The sequence below is a fragment of the Gopherus flavomarginatus genome, chromosome 17, assembly GCF_025201925.1.
Source record: "Gopherus flavomarginatus isolate rGopFla2 chromosome 17, rGopFla2.mat.asm, whole genome shotgun sequence".
Lineage (NCBI taxonomy): Eukaryota > Metazoa > Chordata > Testudines > Testudinidae > Gopherus > Gopherus flavomarginatus.
The window spans coordinates 18,138,462-18,148,863 of NC_066633.1; the positions used below are offsets into that span (position 1 = coordinate 18,138,462).

The following is a 10,402-nucleotide window of genomic DNA, read 5'->3' on the forward strand; positions in this document are numbered from 1 at the left end:
AGAATAAACCTGTGACCCTGCCCCTACTCTGCTCACATCAGAGCTGGCAGGCCTGTGCTCCCCTCTGAGCTGGAAGCCACAGACCGTAGGGGGTCCAGGGCTTCCTTGGGCAGCACCAGTCCTGGTCCCACTAGATCCATAGGTTCCTTTGGTGTTCTGGCAGAAGCTGGAACAATCCACTTAAGGTGGGAACTGAATTCCCAGCTCTCTTCCTGAGCCCTGGGCGACGAGTCAGCCTTAACAAAATCCAGGGCATCCAATTTCACCTGCCAGGTCCCTCTGGATCCAGCCAGAGCAGCCCCAGGTGGTCACACACCTCCTGCCCACCCTGCGTAACAGTAGAGACCCGTGATTTGAACAGTAGAGACCTGTGATTGACCTACAGCAGGTGATCTTCCTGCACCAGGCTCACTCATGTCTGTGTGCGGTGCAGGGACCCAGACACTTGGAAATGCTTTTGTCTTTGTGACCTAGATTAAATGGGCGCAGTTGAGGAAGGATTCTGATTTCTGGGCTTTGCATCCTCTGCTCCCTGGAAGCTTGGTGTCAGTCTGATGCCAGGTCTCAGCAGGTCTGGGGAGTGGGCAGAAGGCAGGGCGCTCTCTCTGTACAGCCAGTGAGTTGTGTGTGTGACTCCTTGCCCTTCAGTACATGGAAAAGCTCTCCCAGCTGGCCTTCCACCCTGTCAAGATGCAGTCCTGCTATGAGAAGATGGACCAGCTGAAACTGGAGGGGCTTCAACAGAGATTTGACGTCTCCAGTGCCTCCGTGTTCAAGCAGAGGGCCGAGATCCTCATGAGACAGGTAGCGTGTTAATATTAACAGCCAAACTCAAGGGGTGATCAGCCCTTATGCTCACTGCCCCATGGGGAGCCGTCTTTGGCCCTAGCCACCAGGCTCTGTGGCATAGGCACCAACTTTCCCCAGCACCAGTGGGTGCTCGCACCTCCCTGGCCTTGTCCTGACTCCACCCTTTCCCTGCCCCTGCCCCGCCCCCATTCCAACCCCTTCCCCAAATCCCTGCCCCGGCCGTGCCTCTTCCCTGAGCGCGCTGCGTTCTCCCTCCTCCCTCTCAGCTGCGTGAAACAGCTGTTTTGTGGCACAAGCGCTGGGAGGAACAGCGGACACACGCACGCGCTCAGGGGAGGGGGTGGAGCAGAGGCGGATGGGAGCTGCCAGTGGGTGCAGAACACCCACCAATTTTTCCCGATGGGTGCTCCAGCCCTGGAGCACTCATGGAGCCGGTGCCTATGCTGTGTGGGTCAGAGTTTAGGTGGGTAGCTGTGGGTATGAATTCAGGTTCTCCCAGTGCCCTGCCCATTGGGCTGGTCATCAATGTCCTGCTGCATGCGTACCCCCTACTGGAGTGTGATCTTGTGTATTGGACAGGCTGGGCTTCAGTCCAGCTGTACCCACCCCCCAGGAGCCTTCCTTTGAAAGTCACAGCGCTGGTACGGAGACAAGCTTATTTCAGGGGTTTCATTTTTCTCCTCCTTTCTCCTCTGAATATGGCAGCGCCCCAGTGGCAGAACCATCAATGGCCCACCCCCTTCGCTTTGCTCCCCAGCATCACACTGCCCATGGCCTGGTGCACGTCTGACCCAACGGCCACCTATGTTCTTGGGGACAATTGACCCTGCATGTTGCGACTGTGCGCTGGTGCCTGTGAACAATTCAGTGTCCCACTGGGAGGGAACATATGCGTATGAACAACCTCATGGGGACGGGAGACCTTGTATACATCCAACGCTGTCGTGCTGGTGGCAGGATGGGTGACCAGGCCTGGGCTACGCTGATTTAATTCTTCTTCCCCCTTACGTTGAAGAGTCTCCCACAGGCAATAATCTATATGCTCCGGTGCGGGGTCAAGGAAGCCAGCCTCAATTAGCTGTGTACGAGCCTATGAGCCAGTGGAACTTTCCACCAGGTTTTCTGGCACCTGTGGAGAACTGGGAGACGTTCTAGAACTGTAATGCTCCCACCTCCATCACTCGCATCCCATTCAGCCTGGCACAGCTGATTTAGGAGCCTGGTTGTGATGCAGCTCCCGGAGGAGTATCCAGGGGCCAGTCTGGACAAGACCCACCTAAGGGGGAGGAGGAGTTTGTGTACTGATATCCCACGCACCATTGCTGCTCTTTTTGGGGAAATGTGCTGCTAGTGCCCTCTAGTGGTGGGAAAGAAAACATCTTTATGCAGGTGAACTTGGTGCTTTCAAAATCCTGACTGGGTGCAGAGCATGAGTGGGATGGGATAGCAGATGGGGACCGGGCCTGTCGTCTGTCCTGGTGCAGGTTCAGGAATAGAGGAGATGCCCATGACCCGTCTCCATGTAGTGGTGCGTTACCGTGCCTGCTCTGCTCATCCCTTGCCATCATTGCTTTGCTGGATGTCCTACATGAGCCAGCCTAAGGTGCCATGGTCTTTTGGCCTCCTTTTGGGACACTGTCTGATGATGCTTCTCATTGTAGCAAATGGACAATGCTGTTCACACGTTCGGGACGCTCCTGCACCAGGAGCTGGCGAAGATGCTGGGCAAGGAGGAGCTGTGCAAGTCAATCCAGCGGATCCTCGAACGGGTGCTCAAGGTAAGGCAGCCCGCAAAGCAGCTGCATGCCCCTGAGCATGCAAGGTCAGCTGTCTCTGGAACGTGAAGGTGTTGGGCATTTTAACTCGCCCATGCTGCACCGGTAAGGACTCGGGATGCTAGACAGGAGAGGAATTTCTACCACAAAGAAAGCACCTACAGCTTCTGTTCGAAGCCCAGGCATGCTGTGTGCCTGCCATGGGGCAGGTAAGGGTAGGAGTGAGTGCACTGTATAGAACAATGCTCGGCATTTGTAACTTTAAATGGTCTGAGTATCAAGAGGTATCACAGTTGTTCCTAGAACCTAGTGGAGATCGGGCACAGGGAGGTGAAGTGACTTGCCCCACAGCAGATCAGAGCCAGGAATAGAGCCCAAGTCATCAGAATCTGTCCAGCGACCTGTCCCCTAGACCACGCTGCCTCCTGAGCCCAGGGAAGGGGCTGGTGTTGGATACTGAAAACACTTCAGTAAATCCCCTTGTGTAAATCGGTTCCTGTCGAAGGGATTGTTAAAAAAAATGGCAGGAAAGCTGCACGTTTTCCTCTTCCTCTGAATGGCCTGCTCCTCTGTAATCTCCTCCCCTGCGAGATGCCAAAGGTTTGTTAACCTCTCCCCCGGTGCGCCCCTCGTCCCGCAGAAATTCGACTACGACAGCAGCACCGTGCGCAAGAAGTTCTTCAGGGAAGCCCTGCTCCAGATCACCATCCCCTTCCTGCTGAAGAAGCTGGCGCCAACCTGCAAGGCGGTAAGAGCCTGAGCAGCCCCGTGGGCATGGGTTGGTGGCACGTGTCAAAAACCCGGCTGAGTCATCAACCTCGGTGTATGAAGCCCCCCACCATCACCCCACCCCGCTCCTTGCCCACAACCGTGGAGTATGGGTCTGATTCTCATTACACCAAGGCCCCTTTACATCACTCTGGACGTATTAGGGCGCCAGTGTTGCTTGACATTGCCAGGGGTGTAAAATGGCCTTGGTGCATGTGAAAAATTGGGCCCAGTGCGTGTACAAAGACTTAATCTCTCTTTGTAACATCCTGATTTTGAAATTCCTCACCCCTCTGGGTCTATGTTTAATCTCTACTTGGCGTATAACCCCTCTGGCTAGGTGGCCCATAAACGGTGGCGTCCCTGGCTCAACAGTGGTGCCCGTGGTTTTGTGAGAAGGGGTAGCTCTCTGCCTCTCAAAGGCACGTTGTCTTTGGAAAGCCCCAGGGCAGCTAGGGGGTTTTGGGTTATCTCTGCCAGCGAGGTGAAATCTGCCTTCTCCTTCGGGCAGGAGTTACCAAAGTTCCAGGAACTGATCTTCGAGGACTTCGACAGCTTCATCCTAGTGGAGAACACGTACGAGGAGGTCGTGCTGCAGTCAGTCATGAAGGACATCATGCAGGGTGAGGGCTGCCCAGGTTTGGGTGGGAGGGAAGGAGGGGTGCATGCTCGGTCCTACACCGTTCTGGGAAGGGGCCTATGCAAGCCTGTAACTGTTGCAGTAACGAGCAGGAGACGCTGAGTGAATCCTCCCACTCCCCTTCTGCTCACCGAGGGACACTGCTGCTAAGGGGGCTGGCTGCCAAGGACTGGATGCGCATGTCCACCCACTTGCCATGGGGAGGCTCCAGGCATTACAGCGATGGGAGCCACCTCAAGCTAACCCCTGGAGCATCTCCTCCTGCAGCACTTTGCCACCCTGCTCCGGATCCAGAGTCTAGGTGATGGTGGAGAGGGCGTATGTGCACTCTGCACCATTACCTAAACACTTTCCTCCATGGGTCTCCGTTCCGTAGTCCAGCGGCCCGCTTTGACTGCTTGCTTGTGCCACACACCTAAGCTGGGTCCAAATCTCACTGCTTCCACCTTTGTAACTTCTCTAGGATCTGTCCTTTTCCCCTCTATTCAGACAGCCCAGCCTCTCACCCCCACCTGCATCATCTGCTGTCTTGATTACCGTTAACTCCTGCTCCCCAGCCTGCCCAACACTCACATCACAGCCCTTCCCGTCCATGCGAAAAGCATCGACTTAGATCATCTTCCGCTCCTATCACTCCGCCTGCATCACCCCCTCTTGGATTCCCTCCACCTGCCCCTGCTTCTCCAACGCATCAAGTTCAGGCTTCCTGTCCTCCCTGCCGAGGCCCTTCGCGATTCTGCCCTCCTCCACTATCCTCGTATTGCATCACGCTCCCCTCAGCTTGGTCCATCTGTCAGCTGCAAACCCCTCCCTATGTCGTTCCATGTTGTCTCTTCGGCATGGAGTGCCCCTGCTCGTCTGCCATTCCCTCCTTCGCCAAATTTCTTCTCCGAGACCCTCCTGCCCAGCACCAACAGGGCAGAACTAGGAATTTAGCCGATCAAGGAGGGCCTAGCTGAGGAGTGGATGGAGACTATGTGAGCATGAGAATTAAGCCAGGGTATAGATTGGACTGTAAGGTTCTCTCCCTACTGGCTCGTTGCATGTGCTTTGCTCTGAATCCTAGGAAGGCTGGCTGGGCCCAGGTTTTGCCGAGCATGGTGAGTTCTCCATCTCGAATGAGGCCTGTGGGTGCTACTGACACGTAAATAGACACCTGTCCTGTCCTGACCTCCCTGTCTTTGCGTTTCCAGCTGTGAAGGAGGCAGCGGTGCAGAGGAAGCACAATCTGTACCGGGACAGCATGGTCATGCACAACAGCGACCCCAACCTGCACCTGCTGGGCGAGGGCCTGCCCATCGACTGGGGAGAGGAGTTCGGCAGCCAGCCGGACTCGGACTCATCCGCGGAGAAGCGCCGCAGAGCCAGGCAGGTGGTGTCGGTCCTCCACGACGATGAGGGAGTCCTGCCCTACGAGGCCGGGGCGGAGGTGCTGATGCACCAGGTCTCCCAGGAAGAGCCTGAGTCAGAGGAGCTGGAGGCCTGCCCTGCCCTTGTTTCACCGGGTTCTCCTGACAGCGTGCAGGGGATCCGGGGGATGCTGGTGAAGGAGTTCTCTGTGGAGACCCCAGTCCCGGCAAGAGAGGAGGCAAAGGAACCGCTGACGAATGGTACAATAGTCCAGCAGAGCGGCAGCTCTGAGGAGCGCGAGGTAGAACGAGCTGCCCAGAAGGCCGAGGAAGGCCCTGGCTCCTTGGAACACTCCGCCCAGCATGACGCCAGCTCCCCAGGCCTAGCGAACCCGGGGGTAGAGGAGCAGGAAGCCAAGCCAGCTGTGCCTGCCACTTCAGTCCAGCCGCCTGCTCTGACAGTTGCCTCGTTGCTCGCTGAGGGGGGAGCTGAAGTCAACCACGACAAACCCAATGACAAGGAGACGGGGGAAGAGGTGTCCACCCAGGCCCATGCGGAGAAGGTGGAGCCTGCCCAGCCGGCCACCGGGAACAGCACAGGGACCAGCGCGGGGACCACTGAGAACAGCGAGGGGGTGCAGACTCAGTTCTAGGTCAGCCCCCCCCCGGTCGAGATCCCTGCTGGCTGTGTACACGGTGTGCCAAAGGTGGACTGGAGTCAGTGACACCAGGGAGCAGGGGGGTCGTAGGCTGGGCCAGTTGCTGGCACGGGTAGCTTTACATTCCCAGTTTCTGAAGCAGACTCGGCTTTAGACAAAAGCGTCCCAGGGAAGGGGGTGGGGGGCGCCACCGAGGTGTAATATCTCCTACTAAGTTCTCCTGCACACCCACTTAGAGGGGAGCTGTGTGCTGACCAGAACCAAGCCGCCATGCTGGCCAAGCCATTGCCCCTCCTCCACGGACTCTAGCTCGGTATAGGATACCCGCACACGCACACCTTGCTCCGTCTTCCTTTGTTGTTTTCCCTTTGTTGAAGAGACACTTTACTGCATTACTCAGCTAACAAGAGTGTGACTGTGGGAATGCCTGGGGTTTCCCGTAGGCAGGAGCTCCCCGGGACATCTGCACAGCATATGCCAGCAGGTGCCTGATGCCCTGGGGGGGTGGGTTTTGTAGAGATTCCCCTTCCCCGTCCAACAATCCAGCCCTTCCTTTCATCTGATACTTCTCATTCCAACCAAAGAGGTCAATACTGCACACCATGCTTTTTTGTCAAGCACGGCGGCTGCAGTCAGAGGCCACCTGCCGGTATCCATCATTTCTCCTCCGAACAAGCCCGCGTGCAAGAGCCTGGCTGAGATAGAATGTGCACACACACCCCCGCCCTTGCGAATGCTGCCACCGTCACCCCCCGGAGAGATGCACCTCTTCCCTGAGCCAAATGGCCAATGGGATGGTCCTTGTCTGCTACGAAGTACTAGTCAAGCCAGTGCCATGACTTTGTGTCTTGCCGCACGCTCTGGCAGAGGGAGGGTAAAATGAGTCACAAGCGAACTGGAATCCCTCTTTTCTGATTGGCCCCTAAAGAAGGGGAGTCAACTGCGGAGGATGAGGCTGTTGCTTGCCTAGTTTCTGGCCACATTAGTGCTTCGCTGAAGAATAAATAGAACTAGCTGGTGTGGGTAATTCAGGGCAGCGCCTGAACTCTGTTGCTCCGGGCCTTCCTCGCATGGGCTGGTCTGACTGTGGGTTCCCCTGATGGCTGCAAAGATTGTCCGCTTGCAGGGTCAGTTGTGGGATGGAAGGAGCCACAAATACCTCTCCACCATCACCATCTCCTCCACGTCCCTCCTCCCGTTATACATACAGGTTAGGACTGCGATGTAAACTGGAGAGTTCACCCCTGGGCTTGCGAGAGAGAACTGGTGGCTGTGGAAAGAGATGACAAGGATGGCTGGTCATGCATAGATTGAGCTGTAAATGCCTGACGCTATCCAGTGCCATTCTGCTCCTGGGAGCCTTTAGTGGATGCTTGATGCCCTTGTTCGGTTAAAAACGGCTATTGCGATACATCTCTGAAGCTTTAGAACCAGCCACGTATTTTTCTTTCCTCCCCTCGCTTCTGGTATGTGGTTTCTCCAAAGCCCCGGTGAGGGGTGGCCCCACCATTCATCCCTTTTCTTGCAAGCCCCCTGCAGCCTTGAACCTACCAAAGATGGTCCCCGATAAGCTTAGTTGGTTTGTTTACAAATGCTAATGGCCACATGAATGTTGTTGATGGACATTCTCCTTCCCTTTCCTTAAAATGTGGAGGAGGTAAGGGGAGAGAGCGGAAACCTCTTTGGAAGGCCAGGGTAGGTGAAATAGTGTTTTCGGAAGCTTTTCAGGCAGGAATGGAGAGGAAATTGGCGTTGCAGAGAGAGAATTAAAGGTCCCAGAGAAGGCCAGAAATCTAGGTGCATGGTTCAGAGGGAGAGATCTCCCATTGCACCGGAGAGGAGGCTGCAGGCTGGCAGGGAGGAGGCTTCAGCATCTGACCTTGTAGGACTCTGGCTGGTTGCTAGTCGGCGATTCCCTCCTGCACATGATGGTGTATTTAGGGCTCTTATTCTCCTTGGGCTTGCTTTTGGGGAGTGCTGAGTACCTCCTGGGTAGGAGGTGGCTTGGGGTTAGCTGGGCTGTTGTTGAAAACCTCCTAATAGTAGTGAGAGAAACAAGTGCCTTAATGGGGAAAGGAGGTCTTGATAAAACCGTGCTCAGCTCTTGGCAATCACCAACCCAATGGGGAATTTCATTGCACTGAGGGTGGACTGGCCTGGGATACTTTTCCTGTCCCAGGAGGTATGGCTTAGATAGGAAAGAGACAGCTGCTCCTGCGGAGGGAAAGGATGCAACCTGTCTGCATGGCTTCCCTCCCCCTCCCCCCACAGCCAGTCAGGAAAATCTCTAAATATGAGGGGGAGTGTGTGGGGGTTTCGCTTTCATTTTCCCACTGGGTCCCTAGTTATGTCTCTTCCCCTCCCCTATATCCAACTCTTCTGGAAAAGCTCTGCTGAGATTACATGCTCTTTCCAGCACACAGAACATGCTAGGAATAAATTTCCCCTGTTCCTTTCTGAGTCTGTGCTATCCCAGGATGCCAGCTAAATCCACCCTGACCCCCTGAAGGTATTTGACTTTGCTGGGGTTAGTAAGACTTCACATGACAATGGGATCTCTTAATGGTGCCCAGCGTGAAGCCTGAGCCTTGTGGTGGATTTAGCTCTTGATGCATTGCAAGGGTTAAGTTCTCCTGGAAACACCTGTCCGGGTGGGAGGAGAGGAGAGAGAGGAGGTCACTGCTCTGTCTGCCCCCACTGGGCTTTGGGGTTTGTGCAAACAAGTTAAACTTCTGGGATGAGGTCACCTTAAAGCAACAGCGTAGCTGTGGAATGCCAGCCCCTCAGAGACTGTTCCGTGGATCCTAATGTCCTTGCACCAAGAGTGAAGGAGAGGAGAGCCCTGTAGTTTTTCTGTCAAAGGCAAGACCGGTGGAACGCGCACTGGAATCCAGTTCCAGCCCTGCTCTGGCCAAGCTCCTAGAAAGGCTCCGATGGAGTTAGCCAGGGTCTTTCAGCGGAGATGGTCAAATGACTCCTCTGTGTGGGCACAACCCAACTTGACAGACGTCTGCTCTCCGTGGTGCCCTTTTTAGGAGGTCAGGGTGTGGGGAGAGCAGAAATGTTCCCTGGCCAAACGCAGGGGATGGCCTAGGCTGCTGAAGTGGGTTTCTCCAGATCTGTCTCCAGCATCTCGAGTACAATCCAAATACAATTGCATTGAGCCAGACCTCCAGCCAGGAGCTCAGCTGAATACTTGGGGTGGTATGTAACCCAATATGCAATGGAACATCCATACCTCTCACAGGTGACCTGTGTCTCAGACTTCCATTAACGCTAAGGGGAACTGGGGACATGTAGCTAGCTGGGGAATAGATTCAGCAGACACACAAGCTGCATGCAGGTAATGTAATGTTTGAAACATGAGGTACAGTTGAAACACCTGGTGTAAAGTCTCATGAATGAGCTGCTTAGACCTTCAATGCAGAATATGGACCAGGAGCCCAGCCTTCAAATCCTGTCCTCTGCTACAGATACCATTCCAACTTTCATGTGTATTTTAGATGCCATTTTTTTTCTATTTTTAAATGGGTGGTGTCCAGTCTAAACCACTTGGGACCTCCCAAAGTGCCTTGCCTTGGGAATCAAAACCTGCCTCTTTCAAGATATTTTATTGAGAATGTTATTCAAATGTTTAAAATATGCTTCTAAGACTAAATAAAACCCAGCTTTATTTAAAGCTAGCGACATGGTCTCATTCCTGACTGAGCAGTGACATCACTCCAGACACACCAACGAAAGGGAGATGTTCCACATGGAGTGTTGGGGTGGGGTGGGGCGGAGCTAGATTGTTTGGGGCCAGCTGCGGCGTTCCTCTAAATTCAGAAGGAGGGCTTTAATTTGATGTCAAGTCTGGGGCCCGCTATCCGTTGGTAAGTGTGTATACATGGGCGCATCCAAAAGTAGACTGGGGCTTAGGCGGGTGCTGCGTGGCAGAGAACTTGGGCTCTGGGGTTAGGGCCTAGCTCAAAGTGGATTTGTAATCCAGTTGCAGTTTCTGGCCCTGCTGCGCTAGGCGCTGCACGCACACACACACTCTCTCTCTCTGCCCCAAAGCGCATACAATGTAAATACATAAGACAAAGGGTGGGAGGAAGGAGGTGGCAGTGTCCCCACTTTACAGATAGGGAAGTGAGGCACAGAAAGACCAGGGGTATACAAAAAAACCAATGGTGGAACCAGGAACTGAATCCACATCTCCTGAGTCTCCGTCCCATGGCTTAAGTAGACCATCTCTCCTTCACTGTTAGTGAAAATGGTAAGCTCTGGGACATTCCACATGATGGTGGGAGCCTAGGACTTGATTGTAATGAGGATAACTGGCCAGGGTGACCTCGCTGGCAGTGCTATCTGGCTGGCTACGGTCAGTGAATGGCTGCTTAACATGGTGCGTGTTCAGCT

The 10,402-nt window shown here is 54.6% G+C and overlaps 1 protein-coding gene across 1 annotated transcript in view; it reads left to right on the forward strand.

Moving 5' to 3' along the window:
• The window catches only part of NIBAN2 (niban apoptosis regulator 2), a 101,035-nt gene extending 91,355 nt beyond the window's left edge, over window positions 1-9,680 (forward strand). The window contains exons 10-14 of the mRNA XM_050926339.1: window positions 649-804; window positions 2,472-2,588; window positions 3,226-3,333; window positions 3,865-3,976; window positions 5,187-9,680. Coding sequence (XP_050782296.1) covers window positions 649-804; window positions 2,472-2,588; window positions 3,226-3,333; window positions 3,865-3,976; window positions 5,187-5,995 — 1,302 coding nt within the window. The 3' untranslated portion in view covers window positions 5,996-9,680. The remainder of the gene's footprint in view (window positions 1-648; window positions 805-2,471; window positions 2,589-3,225; window positions 3,334-3,864; window positions 3,977-5,186) is intronic.
• Window positions 9,681-10,402: the final 722 nt, after the last annotated feature.